The following is a 16,692-nucleotide window of genomic DNA, read 5'->3' as shown; positions in this document are numbered from 1 at the left end:
CCTCGTGGGCCTCAGTTTGTGCCCCTGGGAGTTGGTACAGGGTGCAGAGATCTGGCACAGACCCGTGCCTTGGGAGCAGGGGGGCTTGCCCCCGGAGCAGGCGGTGGTGCAGCAGGGTACAATACCCGGCTGCACCGGGAGTGGAGGAGGCAGCTGCAGCCACACATGCAGCTGTGTGGGCATGGCCACTGCCAGCTGAGCTTGGCTGAGCTTAATCCCCTCCCAGTGGGAGGGAGGAAATGCTCCTGGCATGGTGCTGCCTGCTCAGCTGCATGGCCTGCTCACTGTGCCAGGTGGCCTGTTAGCCACATGCTAGGTCCCCTGGCCTGCCCTGAGGTGTCCCCTCAAGGCACTGGCGGCTCCCCACCCTGAAAGAGGTAGGGAAGGGGCTGAGGGCTCTGCACAGAACTTCCAGATTATGAGCCTCTGCAGCTGCCTCTCTAGCCCCTTCAACCCCTACACTGCCCTGCTTGCAGAGGGGCATTTCCCTGCCTGGCACTGGATACCCAAAGCAGTCACAGAGCACATCCTTTCCCTCCTCATGCCACCTCTGCCCCCTGCATAGCACCCCTGCTCTCTGGTCAAATGCCCCAGGCACCCCTACCTGCCCACCCACCCCCAGCCCCCAGGTTGCGATGCTGGGCACGTCCTCAGCGCCGTGGGCACCGCTGGCACAGGTGCCGTGGGGAACATTAATCTTTAATTTCCTGTCAGAGCCTCTCGCTGGAGAGAGCAGCACCTGGCACGGGGGTACAGCAGATGCCCGCTGTGATGGGGGGCAGGATACAGGCTGCCCCGGGCACACAGGGTTCAGATGGGGCACTCAGCCCTCTGCTGGGTCCCACAGGCAGCCCTGGGCCTGAGGCGGGCAGGGGAGCAGCAGCAGCAGCAGATGTGTGCTTGCCTGCAGGAGTGAGGAGGAGAGAGGCAGCTCTGCTGCCCAGATGGAGAAGCTCCCCCAGGACCACTGGCTGCCAGGGCTGGGTAGGGAGATGACCCTGTGGGAAGCCCACTCACTCCCTGGCCCTGTCTGACCCAGCTGTCCTCATGGCTGCCTCTGGAAGGGGAGCATGCGAGGATGGGATGGGATTTGCTGCCAGCTCTCAGGGCTGAGGGGGCACAAAGCCCTCGTCCCTGTGGCCCATTGAAGGGATCCCAGGGCATCACTGTCTGGAGGAAATTCCCAGCATGCCCTGGGGAAGGGGAACTATAAATAGCTGCTCAGTGAAGGGCGGAGGGGGACTGTTTGGGAAGCTGCTTTGTGAACAGGACAAAGAAGAGGCGTCTTTGCACTTGCTCTTCATTAGCTGCCTTCCTCTGGCTGGCCGGGCCAGGATGCGCTCACATCGAACGACAGCAGGATGTAGCTGTCGGTGTCAAGGACGCGAACAATAAGGGCTTTAAATAGCAGCACTGCCTTTGAAACCCACTCGCCTGCGCCACAGACACAGCCCGGGAAAGGCGTGAGGCATGAGAAACCGGGATGTGGGAGCTGGGGTGCCCCCACCCCAAGGAAGGCACCCCAGTGCCACAGCTGCTGCCCATAGGCACATGGTCTGTGGCCAGGACATGGCAGCCCTGCCCAGAAGCGCCACGGGATGCCTGGGCAGATGCACCCAGCCCCTCTGGCAGCTCCCAGGCAACAGTGGCCAAAGCTCCCACTGCACGGTCCCCTGAAAGTGTTTAATTGGCAGCACCTCTTTGTGCTGCCAGAAAGGTGACTCTTGGCCACTGTTTCCTCTCTTCCTGCTCTGGCTCCTGGGCTCTGAACTCCTCCTACTTTCCAATAGGAGATGAAGGAACCCTGAGGGACTGCTGGCAGCATTCCTTCCATGGAATGGAAGGCATGGGGGAACCTCTTCATCTCCATGAGGATGAGCCGAGCATCTAAGCAGCATCATTTGGTGATATGTGAGAAGGATAAAGAAGGTGCCTTGCTTTCCTGGGGCGCCCAGCTCCATGGTGTCCCGGTGCAGGACATGGGGTAAGGTGCTTGGGAGCAGCACGTGAGACTGGTGGAGACAGATCGGAGCCAGTGAGCCACGTGTGAGCACGTGTGTGTGCACGGGGGGGGCCTGGCTGTGCGTATTAGCAGGCCCTTAAATCAACACAGCACTTCAGACAGGAAGGAAATAGGCTTTGCCGACGGCAGGAGCGGCACTTGCTTTGTGCACATTACAGAACATCAGGAAAATGTCAAATTTACATAAAAATGATACAAACTCATTGGAAGAAACATGCATCCAATTATCGGCCCCAGCGCTGCTGGCGCGGCTCCGCAGCCAGAGGCTGGCCAGCGGCTGGCTGCAAGGGACCCAGCCCCGGGCCATGCATTTCATCTCTGGCTGTTTAACATCAAAGCTGCAAACAGCCTCAGCTCGGCTGGCCTCCATGCTCCCCTGCTGCCTCCCACCATGCCACTGCCACTGCCACAGCCACAGCCACGGCCACAGCCACAGCCATTGCCAGGGCCACTGCCACGGTCACAGCCACTGCCACTGCCACTGCCACCGCCACTGCTGCACCACTCGGGCATGCAGGGTGCAGGACAGGGGTGGTGGTGCCTGGCTGAGGCTGGGTAGCATTTGGTCCTGCTCCTGCCATCTCCAGTGGGGAAGGGCTGTGTGATTGCAGCACCCCTGTATGGCAAGGGTTTTGAGGGGAGGTGGGAGCACAGCTGAGCAGCCTGGAGTAGCAGGAATGGAGATGTTTTTGCTCATACAAAAACACCTAGAGATTTTTCTTGTACCCAGTTGGGACTCTATTCCTGGCTCTGCACTAGGTTATCCTAGTGGGCCCTTCCCTCCTTTCTGTTCCCACAGTATGGCCACTGGCATCCCAGGCCTGGGGGAAGCCACATCTGGCCCATCCCTCCTGCTGTGGCCCCTCAGCTGGGCAGTGTGGACTGGGCACAACAGCCTGCATTCTCTTGGGGCTGGGGGCACCCAGGGGCACCGGGTGTGAACATGGGGTCTGGGCAGGGGCTGTTTCAGTGCCTGTGCTGGCATCTCACCCTCCTGCCTAGGATTGATGGCCCATCCTGCTGCCCCTTCCCGGCACGCTGAACTCTCCATTTCTGTCCCCGCCACCCGACGGGATTGATGTCTCACTGAGCACAGGCAGCGGCTGTAACTCATGCCCGGGAGCCGGGCTCTGGCTCGTTACTCACTGGGCACTGTCACCACTTGAGTTGCAGCTCTGCCTCGTGCTGGGACACCTCAACTGGGAGGGATCAGGGCAGGGGTGAAAACGGCTGAGGCAGGGCTGGGGCAGGGGGCAAACCTCTCTCTCCAAGCCATTCCTCAGGCTGGCATCCCCAGGACACCCACACGCAACCTGCTGGCTGCCTCTGTCCCTGGCTGGGAGGTGGGCACACGTGGCCCTGAGCAGTGATGCCAGGGTCCTGGCAGGGGTGGAGGGTGGCACCACAGCTGGGATTCCCCGTACCACACCCGCCAGCTGGTGCCCAGGCTGCAGGAGAGGGGGAGGCTGACGAGCTGTTAATTACAGGTGCTGCTTGGCTGGTGCAGCGCGTCGCTGCTGCTCGGCTGGCAGAGCCGTGCGGCGGGTGACACACTCCATGATAAATTGATATCCCGTTTAGCATCAATTTTCCCTTCTCTGGTGGCAGACAGCTGTGCTAATGGGATGGGACAAGTGAAAATGAAATAACAGGCCCTGAGCACACCGGCACACGCCGCACTGTTGGCACTACTGCGTGGCTGTCGCTCCCCAAGAGACAGGCAGGACCCCACGCACCCTGGTGAGGGAGAACCACAGGGCTGGCAGCCTCCAGGCTGAGCTGCCTTCAGTGTAGTTACTGAGGCTCACCTGGGGTGGGTTTGTGACTTGTGCTGTGTCAGCACTAGGTGCCACCAACTCTGGTGTTCACAGCACTTAGAGAAGCTGCTCCTTTCAGTGGGCATTGAGGCTGGCACAGGAGGAGGTCTGGCTTTAGCATGACCAGTTCTCAATGGTCAGCATGAGACTGCATGGTGTCTGCATCCCCTTGGTGTTTGCATTAGCATTAGAGGGTGGTGACTTGGCACGTTTCTTATAGCACAGCACATAGCTGGGAACCAGTGAAGGATTTGGTTGGCATTCAGTGCCCGTGCTATATTGGGTGTTTGCAACGCACACAATGCCTGAGCTGATGTGTGCAGCCTTCCCAGGCATTCTGCCTGTGCCAGATTTGGTGTTTGCAATAGCCCGCAGCACTCTGTACCCACACTCACACGCTCTTCAGTGCCCTCAGCACCAGCCACATGCTTGTTATCAGGAGTATATTTGTCAAATTGGTGCCTGCAGTGTGTTTGCAGTCATGGCGTGTGCAGCGCTTGATGCCCACAGTTTGCTTGATAATTGCAGAGTGCTCAGCACTTAATACCTGTGGCATCATTGTTATTTACACAGCCCTTGCACTCAGTGTCAGCAGCACTCGGCACACACAGTGTGCTCAGGGTGTGCAACCCACCGCTGATGATGTTTGCAGCACCTTCAGTATCTGGTGTCAGCTGTGGTTTGTGTTTGCCAAGCGCTCAGCAATCTCTCCATTCAAGGTGTGCCCTGCGTCTGTTCGATTTGGCATTTGCAGCACAGCCCGTGCTCACATCAGCCAGCTCTCTGTGCTGTGCTCAGTGTTTTGGTTCCTGTGGTGTGATCAGTGTTCACAGCACACTGCTGGCGCTGAGCTTGGTGCCCAGTGCCAGTGCATGTGCAATGCTTGCAGTGGGCTCAGCCTTGGTGCCCACAGAGGGCTCAGCCTTGGTGCCCACAGAGGGCTCCTTGGTGCCCACAGTGGGCTCAGCCTTGGTGCCCGCAGTGGGCTCAGCCTTGATGCCCACAGAGGGCTCAGCCTTGGTGCCCACAGAGGGCTCCTTGGTGCCCACAGTGGGCTCAGCCTTGGTGCCCACAGAGGGCTCCTTGGTGCCCACAGTGGGCTCAGCCTTGGTGCCCGCAGTGGGCTCAGCCTTGGTGCCCACAGTGGGCTCAGCCTTGATGCCCACAGAGGGCTCCTTGGTGCCTGCAGTGAGGTGCCCACAGCCTGCTCCTGCTGCCCACACACTCCCGCAGGTGTGAGCTCATGCCCTGCATCCCTCCCCAGTGCCCAGGGTACTGCTCACTCACAGTGTGCTCTGTAAGTGCAGCCCATGATGTGGTCAGCACAAGGTTCCTGATGCTTTTGCCATGTACAGAGCTTGCTGCACAGTGTTAGTGGTGCTCCTGCTGTCCAGCCTGTGCTTGGTGCCCGCTTTGGAGCAGCTGCACAGTCTGTGAGCACTGCTAGCACCAGCTCTTGCATTAGCAGTGCCAGCAGCCTGTGCTGTCCCTGTCAAGGCTCACTCCAGTGCACTCAGAGCTCACAGTCCATCACGTATCCCATGCTCACAGCACAGTTTTCAGTGTCTGTGGCATGTATGGCACCAGCAGTGCCCTCCGTGCTCAGCACCAGCTGCCAGTCTGCAGGGAGATGGCACTTGGTGCCTGATGATGACATGTTTGCAATGGCCCAGCTCACCTTTGAGGTCAATGCTTCCAGGATGCTCCACAGTTGGATGTTTTCCCTATTTGCAGTGTGCTGCAAATGAGGAGCAGTGAGATGTTTGGAGTTTGCAACATGTGCTTGGTGCCAGCAGCATGCCTGGGGTTTGCAGCACACAAGGTGATGAAGGCACCAGTTCCTCAATCCCTGGCACAGCATGTGTGCCATGTCTGCCATGTGCTCTTCAGCCAGGTGGGCACTTGCCTTGCCCTCAGAACTCATGACCAAAGTAGGGGCCCATGCAGTGTGCTTGGTGGCCACGTGTGTGCTGTGCCCATGCTGTACTCAGTCCAGAGTCCCCTTCCCAAGGACTATCTCCGGTTTCCCACTCACCTTGCAGACCCAGTCTGCCCACCACATCTCCATCAGCCATCAGGGGGCAGGGACACTCCTTTCCCCAGCAGCCTGGAGAGGGCAGGCAGGGTGCCCCCACCATATATGCCATCAGTGGAGCTATGGCATTAAGGTTGAGGTTTTAATCACACAAATGTTGGAAATGGGGAGCGATGGTTCCCATGGTAACACTAACTCTGCCCCTTGCCCGTGGCGCGCGGCTGTGCACGCGCAGGACCGTCATGGGCACCATGCAGCTGAGCTATGGCTGTCTGGGGAACCATAACTCCCAGCCTCCTGACTTGGGTGCATTTAAAACCTCAGCCCTATTGCTGTGCTGAGGCAGCTCTGCTGGCAGTTTATGACTCTGTTGTTTTTAGGAAAGCCAAATAGGAAGCAGGAGCTGCCTTGGTGAAGTGCAGCAGATGGTGCAGGAGGAGCAGTCCAGGGCCAGGAGGAGCCACAGGGTGCTTGACCCAGCACTGAGTACCGATGACTGCAGGGTTGGGGCAGGATGGGGCCTGTGGGCACAGCTGAGTGTGAGGGAGCAGCTGAATGATGTCTCTCAGGGCATGCTCCACTGGCTGGGCACACTCCCATCCAGCTTCTCTCATCCCTCAGGGCCAGAGATGGCATGGAGGAGTGGGGTGCAGCCCTGCTGCCCAGTGTGGGTGCTCCTGGAGTGCCAGCATTTCCTCTGCCCTGCACTGGGGCTACTTGCAGGCTGCACTTCTCCAGTGAAGAACCTGGGGCTGGGCTTCCTGACACTGCTCTGTTGGCCTTCAGCCCTGCAGCGTTCATCACCCTTCCACTCTGCCCAGCCTCCAGTCACCTTTGCTCAGCTGTCACTTGGGAGGGAGTGAAGCAAGGGGTTGTCCCACTCACAGCAGGACCTGGGTACTTGTCCATCTGTATCTGCCTGGCTGGAGCATCTCCAGTGCTGCCCTCTCTGCCCAACTGCTGCAGCTAGCTCCCATAATGTATTCATCCCAGGATGCCCTGCTGCAGCTGCAATATAATTATTGGCGTTTATTACACCATTAACTTTAAAATTTTATAAACCGCCAGGCAGGTGACAAGTGGTGGAGGTGGGGGGTCTCAGGCTGTGGACAGAGGGGCTGTAAGGGAAATAGTGCTGGGGACTGTCCCGCCAGGGTGCTGAGCCTGTTTCCCTGCTGTGCTGGTGTTTTTGCCAGCAGTGGAAGCCCAGTGGCACCCCAGGAGGGTGCAGCACTGCCGAGCTGCTCAGCACAGTGTGGCCCTGTGCCAGTCTGCCCCGCTGCCCTCCTCAGGATGGCAGGGACAAGGGAGCACCAACAGCTGCAGCAATAAAAGGCTGTAAAACCAAATGGCTGTCTCTGCACACTGCAGCGACGGCTCCCAGGGTGCCTTCCCCTTCCTCACAGTGCTGAGGGCAGGAGGCACTGTGCGCATCCACTGCCCGTGCACAGAGCCAGGGCTCCTGCTGCCAGGCAGCCGCTCCCTGGTCACGTCTGCCCCAGCCTTTCCAGCCGTGGGGGATGCTCTGAGGGTGGTGAGGCCATTTCCTCACTCCTCCCACGCAGGATTGGAGGGCAGCGCCAGCCGAGCCTGACCTCCTGCTGGTCACGGGCCAGCGAGCATTGCCAGATCCGGAGCCAGGAGATGGGTGCTGGGTTCAGCATCCTCCTGGGGAAGCTGAACACCCCCTGTGCTGACATCTGGGCATCCTCCTGGGGAGGATACTGTTTTGGTCTTCTGCATACATTTGGAGGCTTTTAGATTTGTTTTCTCTCTGTGAGAATGTTTGTGCAGTGTGATCAAGTGAATGGTTCAGTTTGGGGGTGGTTTGTATTGGCAGGGTCAAAGAAAATCATAGACAGGGGGTGCTGGCTTTCAGCCTGGCAGAGCCAGGGCAGCACAGGTCTGTGGCATGTGGGGTGTCTCAGGTGGAGACCAGAAGCAGGGGCTGCTGCACATGGGTGGGAACTCCACAGTGTCCACTGCCTGCTGCCTCTTCCTGGGCACAGGGACAAGAGCTGGCTGGGTGAGCATTTCTGGGAAGAGGAATTCAGGAGGGTGACAAGTGAAATCTCACCACTCACCAGGGTTAAACACCATGGAATCAGCCTGGGCTCAACCCTTTTCTCCCATGATCAGGCAGGGATTGGACCCATCATCCCACTGAGAGTCCGTAGGATTTAACCCAGCTCTGATGCAGGCATTGTCCTCTCAGCCATCAAACAGAAGCTCCTACACCCAGATCCTACTGAAACTCACTCCTAAATTTCTGGAGGCAGGACCTCAAAAACCACATAAACTCAGTGCTGCTTTCCTGGCAGCAGCAAAAGGTGTCCAGGGCACCTTGTGCGAGCTCATGCACACAGCTTACAAAAGAGACTTTGTAATTGAGGTTTTGTGCTTAATGAAGGAATAAATTGAATGGGAGTGTTGTCTTTAATTGGGGTGTTGCATTAATTAAGGTATTGCACTTAATTGGGGTAAAGCATTTAATAAGGTATTGTGTTTAATGGGGGTAGTTTATGTAAACAGGGTCAGTGCGTTAATGGGGTGCTGCATCTCCCATGTGTCTGCTGACCCTGGCGGACCCTTCATCTGTCACAGTGGGCCAAACTGGGGACCAGGGCCACCGGTGAGACTGGTGTGCATCACTGGAGCTGCCATCTTCCCCATCCCAGCACGATGCAGGTGGTAACAGCGCTCACATCAATGGATCCGCTCCTACCCTGGTGCGTCCAGCTCCCTCGCACCACTCCCAGCCCCACCACTCCCAGTGGGTGCAGGAGGACGCTGCAGAGGCTTCAGCAAGTGGGGTGCAGGCAGCATTACTGCTCCTGTGCCTCCCCCAGCCAGTTCCACAGCAGGCACTGATGCCTGGCATGCTCATCACACTGTCGCCAGCCCTGCTCTCCTGTAATTGGAGTGGACATCTTGTCATCCCACATCTCCCCACAGCCGAGGCACTTGCTGTCCTTGCTACACAGACTGACCTGCTGGGCAGGCGCCGGCAGCGTGCCGGGGAGGCCATGCAAGGAGGCTGTTCTTGTTAAGCCAACGTGCTTGCAAGGGTCTCAGAGGATGCAACTTGCATGAGGCAGAGCTGAGTGCTGCGGCCAGCTGGGCTCCGCAGTCACGTTCCCTTCAATTAGATCAAAAGTAATGATTGCCCCAGATCCACTTCCCTCTGGGTGTGGGGCTGTGGCCAGCGCCAGCTCTGGAGTGTGAGGAGCTGGCAAGGAAGATGTAGCAGCCAGCTCATGGCTTGGGCTGGCAGTAAAGCACTCAGCAAGCTGCATCCATACCCCGGCCAGTTTGGCCAGCAGGGTATCAGGTGGGAGCTCCCTGATGGGGGTCTCCCATGGGACACCTGCCTGCTGACCACCCACGTCTGCAACAGTCTGATCACCCATGTCCCCACCCTCCAGGGCTGCCCCTGCCACCTCACTCGTGGTGCCCTGAGCTGATCCCCTGCATCCCTCCTGACAGCTGCAGTCCCTCAGGCTGGCTGGGAGGGTGAGCTCACTGCAGGGGCACAGCACCAGGGCTGGAGTGCAGTGGGAGTTTGGGTCTTGGTATGGAAGATCCAATCCCTTGGCTGGGTGACAGGAGAGGGAAATCACATCCAAATCCTCATCTGGACTGGGCTAAGAATAGAAACAGCCAGTGCCTGTGTCTTGGAGGGGATGAATCACCATGAGGGTGATGGAGGGCACCACAGCAGGGTTAGGTTCACCAAGCATCCCTGCAGACTGTGGGGCCAGCTTCTCCCATGTATAGGCTTCACCTGTCTCCTGCTGTGTTCTGTGGGTGTGTCAGAACCCTGATGTTGTAGAAAGCCCTCTCCTTCTGTGCTGTTATTTTGTCCATGGATACAGCCTCTTAACCCCTCTGCTCTCACCCAAAGCTCCAGTGTCTCCAGCCAGTCTCCATCACTGCTCTCTGTTACTGCCATCCTCTAAACTCTTTACAGTTAGTTTGGATTGTTCTTGATATGTGTCCCAGACCTGACACAGGGCTCCCAGTAAGGCCTTGCCGCCAGCAACGCCTCAGATGCCTCACGATGATTCTCCTTCTCACGCAGCCCTGAGCAACATTGTCCTTTTCACTGAGTTCAGTGCAGTTGCAGGGCTGCCAGAGATCCCATACTAAACTGATAGATCCCATATCACAAATGAAGGAGGTTTCTCCTATTTTCTCCTAACTCCCAGCTGCTTTTTCAAGCATCTGCCTGGCTGCTGGGCATCTGGAAACAGCTCCTGCTCACACAGATAACTGCACCTACAGAACATGTCCTGCCTGAGGGTTCCACCCCTCTGCATGCCTTGTTTATCCACCTGGGATTGTCCTGGGGTCTGGTGTTAAACTCAGACAAGCTAATGTTGCTCCCACTGCTGGGCCAGGCTCTGTCCTGCCCCCCTGCCCACTTGGCAGCCCTGCCCTCCAGCCGCTCGCCCTCTGCTTTCTGGGCAGATTTGCTTCCCACCCCAGCCCAGCTCTTGTCCTTTTGAATTGTATCTGATTGTTTTCAGGCCATTTCTCCGATTTGTCAACATCATTTCGAATTCCAGTCCTGTCTTCCCTGGCACCCGCAGCCTCCCCCCATCATCTGAGTGTAGTACATGGGCCCTGTGCCAAGTCCCTGACGATCAGCATTCCCCTGGCTGGGGGGCACAGGGGTAACCAGGAGAGACTCCACTCTCCCAGTCTGCTGGCAAGCCCTTGGCTGGCTCTCCCATCCTGTTGGCTTGCACGGTGGCTAGTGAAGTCAGCATGGGAGCCCAGGGCATTGTGCTTCTCCTGACTGTTAGCATCATATCCCAGCACTGGATGAGGGACCCTCGGGGGGTGCACAGACTCTGTAGCTGCATGTGGCCGGGCGAGGGGGCAGATGAGCCCCACTACACACCACAGAGTCCCCCCATGTGGCCTCATGCCTCCACGTGCAGGCATTCAGCCACAGGTGAGAGGCTCTGGTGTGGAACCTTGGGGACCTGCAGACATGTCAGCAAACACTGACACACTGCAGACAGCACCAGCCATTCCTAGCTCATGCTTTGTTCTTTGCTTGTCTGGGTAGAAAGCAATCCCTAAGCTCCACTGCCCAGCGTCCCAAGCCATGTTGCTTCCCCATTCCCTGCACCTCCATCCCACTGTCTCTCCCAGCATGCTCTCTCTCCCAGAGCTTCCTGGCTGTGAAGCCATAGTCCTCCCCTCTCCACGGCTTGCAACAGGCCTGCAGCTGCAGCTGGGCATGGGGCTTGTGCTGTGGGTGCCACTCACTGGGGCACAGCTTGATCCCAACCCACCCTGGCTGCACTCTAGCCTTGGGTAATCCTGCAAGGGGGTGAGTCCCCAGCACCCCTTTGCCCTTGCTGGGTGGGCAGGCAGGAGCAGAGTACAACAGGAGAGGAGAGCCAGGAAAGGAGATGGGAGAGGACTTACCTCTTTGGCCACTCAGGAGGGGATCATGCTGTGTGGATGGTGTTGAAACATGTCCCCAGTCCAGGTGGCAGTTAATAATGTTGAGTTGAAGACGCCCAGAGAAAGCAAGGGGGTGTGATCCCCTTGTATGAGGAACAGAGAAAGCAGGGGGATGTGATCCCCTTGGTATGGGGAACAGAGAAAGCAGGGAGATGTGATCCCCTTGGTATGGGGAACAGAGAAAGCAGGGGGATGTGATCCCCTTGTTATGGGGAGCAGAGAAAGCAGGGGTGTGTGATCCCCCTGGTATGAGGGGCAGGGTCCTGTGGGGAGCCAAGGGACAGTCCTGCTCCTGTGCCATGACTGTCCAGCACACAGGACACTGGGCTCCAGCTGGTCCCACACTCACACAGCTCAGCTTGCCCTGTACCTCAGGGTCTGTGTTTATGGGGTGACCTGCCTGGCAGACCCTCCATGCCCTCATGTCCCTTGCCACTACAGCATCTGACAGGTGCAGGCAGGGACTACACATCCAGCTCTGCAGACCAAAGATGCAGGGCTGGCCATTGCTGGCTCCATGGAAGCTCCTTCCACAGGATCAGGCTCTTTCCACCCATGGTCCCTGCTGGGCCAAGCATCCCCCAGGGGGCCAAGGGTCCCTGTGGAAGCACCTGGGCTCTGGTGGCTGTGCGGCTGGGGCACCTGTGGTGGCAGCAGCGCTTGGGGCAGCAGCGCTTGGGGCACCTGCCCAGCCTGCTCCCACCATGTCCTTCGGAGCTGGAGGTGCAGGGCTGGCACGTGCGTGCTGCATCCCCTGGGCAGGGAGAAACAGGCGGCTGGGGCTGTGCGTGCTCCTTGCCGGAGGCAGCCTATCATGCTGTATTGACCCACAGAGAGGCAGAAACATGTGTGCCATGCACAGATCGATGGGAAGATTGAAGATGCATGTGCGCTTGCCGGACGGCTGGGGAAAGCTTTGCCGTTGGCATTGGCAGCACAGTGAAGGTCACGCTGACCTGCGGCGCAGTCCCTGAGGAGAGGCGAGGCCTCTGTCGCGCTCATGGGCGGCTGTCTCATCACTTGTCCTCCGGAGACCCTGGATTCCCTGCCAGGCACGCACCTTCTCAGCAGAGCCCTGTCTGCTGGGGGGGGTACCCAGCACTGGGCTCGCTCTGGGGACAGGAACATGGTGTTTCCCCCAGCACTGTGCCACAAGGCACTGTCATGGAGGGTTGCTTGACTTGTGAGTGAGTGGGTTAGTTCAGCAAACCCTCCATCACCAGCTGGTGAAACCAAGGCAGGAAGCTGGGAGAGATCAAAACTTGCTGGCAGAGGTGTTGTGCATTGGGAAGAGACAGACCCAGGTGCCGTGTGGTTGGTGCCTCAAGGTTGAACCCATCACCTCATGACCGAGCCAGGCTGGCAGAGCCCCACTGCCGCGGGCAGGACAGGACGGGGCAGGAGGACACGCTGCTTGTCACGCTGCCTGCAGGGCAATGCTGCCTCGGGGCTGGGTGCTGATGGGGCTGTGCGAGGGTCGACGGCAGCGTGCCCTGGAGGGAGCAGACCCCGGGAGGAGCAAGGGCTCGGCAGGGCAGGACAGGGTGAGGGGCTACCCCGGCTCAGCCTTTCTAGCAGAGTTGGTCCCTGCCTGTGGTGCTCCCCACTTGAGCGCTGCCGTGGAACAATGAGGAGCAGCGAGGGAGGGAGAGGGAAGGAAGTGGGGCATAAATGAAGCCGGGGGAGCCCATGCCGGGGGCACAGCGAGCGCGGTGTAGAGGGGGGCGGCGGACACGGGGCGCGGGAGGCGACACTGCCGCCCTCCTGGCTCCGGGGCACCGAGGAGCACGGCGGGGCCGGGGGGAGGCACGGCAAAGTGCACCCCTGGCGCCCCGCGTTCAGCCGCGCTCCGGCGGCGTCCCGCCGGCCGGATCCCGCCGGGACAGCCGGGACAGCCGGGGCCGGGCCGGCCGTGACTCGGCGCTGGCCGCCGTGGGTCGCGGCGGGCCGCGGCAGGGAGGCGGTTAACGGCCAGGGAGCCGCCGAGGCAGGAGGAGTCCGCAGGCGGGCGAGCAGGAGGGGGCCGCCGGGCGAGCTGCCCGCAGGCTGCCCGCCCCCGCCGAGCCTGCCGCGCTCTGCCCCGGGGCGCACGGGCCGGCGGGGCACGGCGGGGCCAGGCGGAGAGCGCGGCGGCAGCGGCGACGGCGGGGGACAGGCTCCGTGCCCCGCCCGCCACGGCACGGCTCGGCACGGCTCGGCATCGCACGGCGCGGCGCGGCGCGAACGACTCGGCATCGCGCGGCACGGCTCGGTTCCGCTCGGCACGGCTCGGCTCCGGCGGCTCCCGAGCCATTCAAACAAGTGGCTCCGGCAGCACTTCGGGGCCGGAGCTGGGGAGAGGGCGCAGCGTGGCTCCCTGCCCCGGAGGCGCCGGGCCCTTCACACTGCCTCTTTTCTCTGACGCTTGCTCTTTATTTGACGATGAAATAATGTTGACATGTCTTGAATTATTAAGTATTCCCTGGATTTTATTAGCACATGATGCCTAAATGCTGCCTGTATCTGCTGGGGTCTTAACCAGAGAGGAGCGAAGGAGAGAGGCAGAGAGACAGAGCGAGGGAGAGGAGAGAGAGGGGTTTTTGACAGCTGTATTTGTGCTGATAAGCGAAGGCACAAGGAGACGATCGACTAGTGAGACAAGAGGGAAGCGGCGGCTCGGAGCTGCTGAGAGGGGCTGCGCTTCCCTCCCGAGACGGCTCGGCCCTCCCGGTGCCGTGCTGGGGCTTGGGGGGGACCCGAACCCCCTCCCAGCGCCTGGCCGGGCTCTCGGCCGGTGCCTGTGCCAGGGGACAGCTCGCTGGCTGGGCACACCAGCTGCACGGGGCAGATGCCGATTGAGATCGTGTGTAAAATCAAATTTGCTGAAGAGGATGAGAAGCAGAAGGAGAAAGAAGAAGGGGACAAGGAGAGCCTGATCGAGGAGCCTGCCCGGCCCCGCTCCCGGGATCTGGCCACCTTTGCCAGCACCAGCACGCTGCACGGCTTGGGACACATCTGCCGGTCGGGACGGCTGGGCGTGCGCCAGACCCTCTGGGCATTTGCCTTCCTGGCCTCCCTCGCCTTCTTCCTCTACCAGGCGGCCAAGTCGGCGCTGCTCTACCTGGAGCACCCCCACGTCGTGGCCCTGGACGAGGAGGCCATCCGTGAGATGGTGTTCCCGGCCATCACCATCTGCAACATCAACCGCTACCGCCACTCGGCACTCACCGACGCCGACATCTTCCACTTGGCCAACATGACCGGGCTGCCCCCCAAGGACCGGGACGGTCACAAGGCCACGGACTTGCTCTACCCTGACCCCGACATGGCTGACATTGTCAACCGCACCGGCCACCAACTCGACGACATGCTCAAGAGCTGCAACTTCAGCGGCGAGAACTGCTCATCCCGCGATTTCACTGTGGTGAGTGCACACCTGGCTCAGCTTCCCTAGGGGCCCCTACAGGCACGGGGGGCACCCACCCGGCCGCGTCGCACCGGAGCGGGGCTCCCTGGCTCACTCCGGCTGCTGAAGTTTGCATCTCTCTCTGTTTGAGTTTCCCTCCAAGTTTCACATGGAGAGAGGGAGAGGATCCTCCGTGGGAGCTCTCAGCAGGGCTCTGCGCCACAGGACTGGGCTGTCGCAGGTCTGTCACTGAGGGGCTCACGGGCAGGAGCCGCGCTGGGTGAGCAGCAGGGTTCAGCGGTCCCCAGGGTGGGTGTGCGGCTGCCAAGGGGAAAGCTGTGGCACAGAGTCCTGCTCCAGCCTGCCCTTACCCCGGATCGAAGTGCCCTGACACGGGGTGCTTCACTCAGCGAGAGGGGCTGGAAGAGGGGGGCAGGCAGAGACCCTTTGCACACAGGGGAACCCTCCTGCCTTTGCGGGATTAGCACTGGGATGTGTGTAAATGTGGAGACTGCAGGCTTTGCACACGCACGTGTGCACATGGCGAGCACAAACGCCGAGCCGCTCCGCTCTGGAGGCACGGCCACAGCCGGGCGAGCAGGGGATGCCCGGGGCTGCCCACTCGCTGCCCGGGACTGGCAGCACGGCCTCTTCCGAGCAGCGCCCAGCCTGCCCAGGCACAGAGCCCCTGGCCGACCGCCGCCAGTGTGCAGCTCTCACCAATATTGAGCCTGGAATCATAAATCCCCGCTGTGGTTTGGGAAAATAAATGTGCTGAACGGGCGGAATACCTGATGGGACCCTTTTCAGACCTTAATGACTCTGGAAATGAGCCGCCTCTCTCCTACGGCTGCCAGGGGCTACTGCTCAGCTGGCTCCCGCCTTCTCAGGAGCTGCGCTGCCAGCCGGACCCGCTCGTTCCGGGGAGCGGGGTGGGATGCCATGGGCTGTGCAGGATCCTGGGGAAGAGAGGAGGCTCCGTGGGGCTGGAAATGGCTGATGCAGCATGTTCCGTTTCACTTCGTGCCCATCGGTACAAAGCCTGCTCAATGTGCACAGTGATGCTGTCCCTGAGAAAGAGACTTTGCGGGGGGGGCTGCCCTGTGCGGGGGGTTGGTGGTGGCAGGGGACACTGCAGTGGAGGGGGAAGAAGGAGCGGGGGACAGCGGGCGGGCAGCCCCACTCCTCCTCCTGGGGATTTGCTGGGCTCTGTGCCTGCTCCACGCCAGCTGCTGGAGTTCGCCGGGGAGCAGTGTGGTTCAGCAGCGTTTGGAAAAGGAAGCTCTGGTGCTGGACCGTCCTGCACGTGGCTTGGCCATGCTGACTCCAGCCCTGGGATCCTCCTGGAGGATCCTGCACAGCTTTGGTTTGCGGGGGAGGCAGCGAGCCGAGCCTTGTGCTGGGCAGAGGCGCAGCGTAGCAATGGGATTTGGTGTGTGCTGAGCCGCACTGTGATGTTGGCAGGGCAGAGCTCGGGTGGATGGAGCGGTGCAGGCTCCCCACAGCATGGACAGAGTGTGTGACATGTGCTGAGCAGTGTGGCAGTGAAGGGTGACCACCAGGACAGTCACTGGGACCCAGTTTCTCAGCATGTGGCCATGCAGGACCAGCTGGCCTGCCTACCTCATCTGCTTATGAGAATGCCCTGGGGATGCCCAGGCAGCCAGGCTCTGGTGTGCTGGCACCCTGCACCGCAGCAGGTTTCAGGTGTAAGCATGGCTAGTGCCAGCTGATCCATGGGCTTATGGCCAAAGAAGGGGAGTATAGGGCTCCTAAAGCCTCCACCCACCCTGTCCACAGCTCAACATTTCTGGCCTTTGAGGCATCAAGGGCTGTCAGCAGAAAGGGGTGTACCTGGGGCAGGAGAGGCTGCAGAGATGGGTGTGGGGAGGGCTGGTGAAGATGTGATACAACTCTCTGTCACATAACATGTCCCAAAGTCTTGCCAGGC

At 60.0% G+C, this 16,692-nt stretch overlaps 2 protein-coding genes across 2 annotated transcripts in view; one reads left to right on the top strand and one right to left on the bottom strand.

The window, feature by feature from the left end:
- Positions 1-4,667: 4,667 nt before the first annotated feature.
- Positions 4,668-13,591, bottom strand: LOC135450648 (uncharacterized). Its single transcript, XM_064719028.1, has 2 exons — positions 12,964-13,591; positions 4,668-5,023 (listed from the first exon to the last, which is right to left on the bottom strand). Exons 1-2 carry the CDS (start codon positions 13,589-13,591, stop codon positions 4,668-4,670), a joined length of 984 nt encoding a protein of 327 aa, XP_064575098.1.
- The window catches only part of ASIC4 (acid sensing ion channel subunit family member 4), a 28,782-nt gene continuing 25,522 nt past the window's right edge, over positions 13,433-16,692 (top strand). The window contains exon 1 of the mRNA XM_064719086.1: positions 13,433-14,759. Coding sequence (XP_064575156.1) covers positions 14,184-14,759 — 576 coding nt within the window. The 5' untranslated portion in view covers positions 13,433-14,183. The remainder of the gene's footprint in view (positions 14,760-16,692) is intronic.

Source organism: Zonotrichia leucophrys, chromosome 7, assembly GCF_028769735.1.
Source record: "Zonotrichia leucophrys gambelii isolate GWCS_2022_RI chromosome 7, RI_Zleu_2.0, whole genome shotgun sequence".
NCBI classification, from domain to species: Eukaryota; Metazoa; Chordata; class Aves; order Passeriformes; family Passerellidae; genus Zonotrichia; species Zonotrichia leucophrys.
Note: the sequence above shows the minus strand (reverse complement) of the source record. Positions and strands in the feature narration are given on the sequence as shown.

Bases quoted from the DNA above. Each gene is read 5' to 3' on its own strand.
- LOC135450648 (XM_064719028.1), bottom strand. From the start codon at position 13,591: ATGCCGAGTCGTTCGCGCCGCGCCGCGCCGTGCGATGCCGAGCCGTGC. The intron at 5,024-12,963 runs GTGGGGAGCACC...ACCTCACTGCAG, and splicing joins TGTTCCACGGCAGCGCTCAA to GCACCAAGGAGCCCTCTGTG.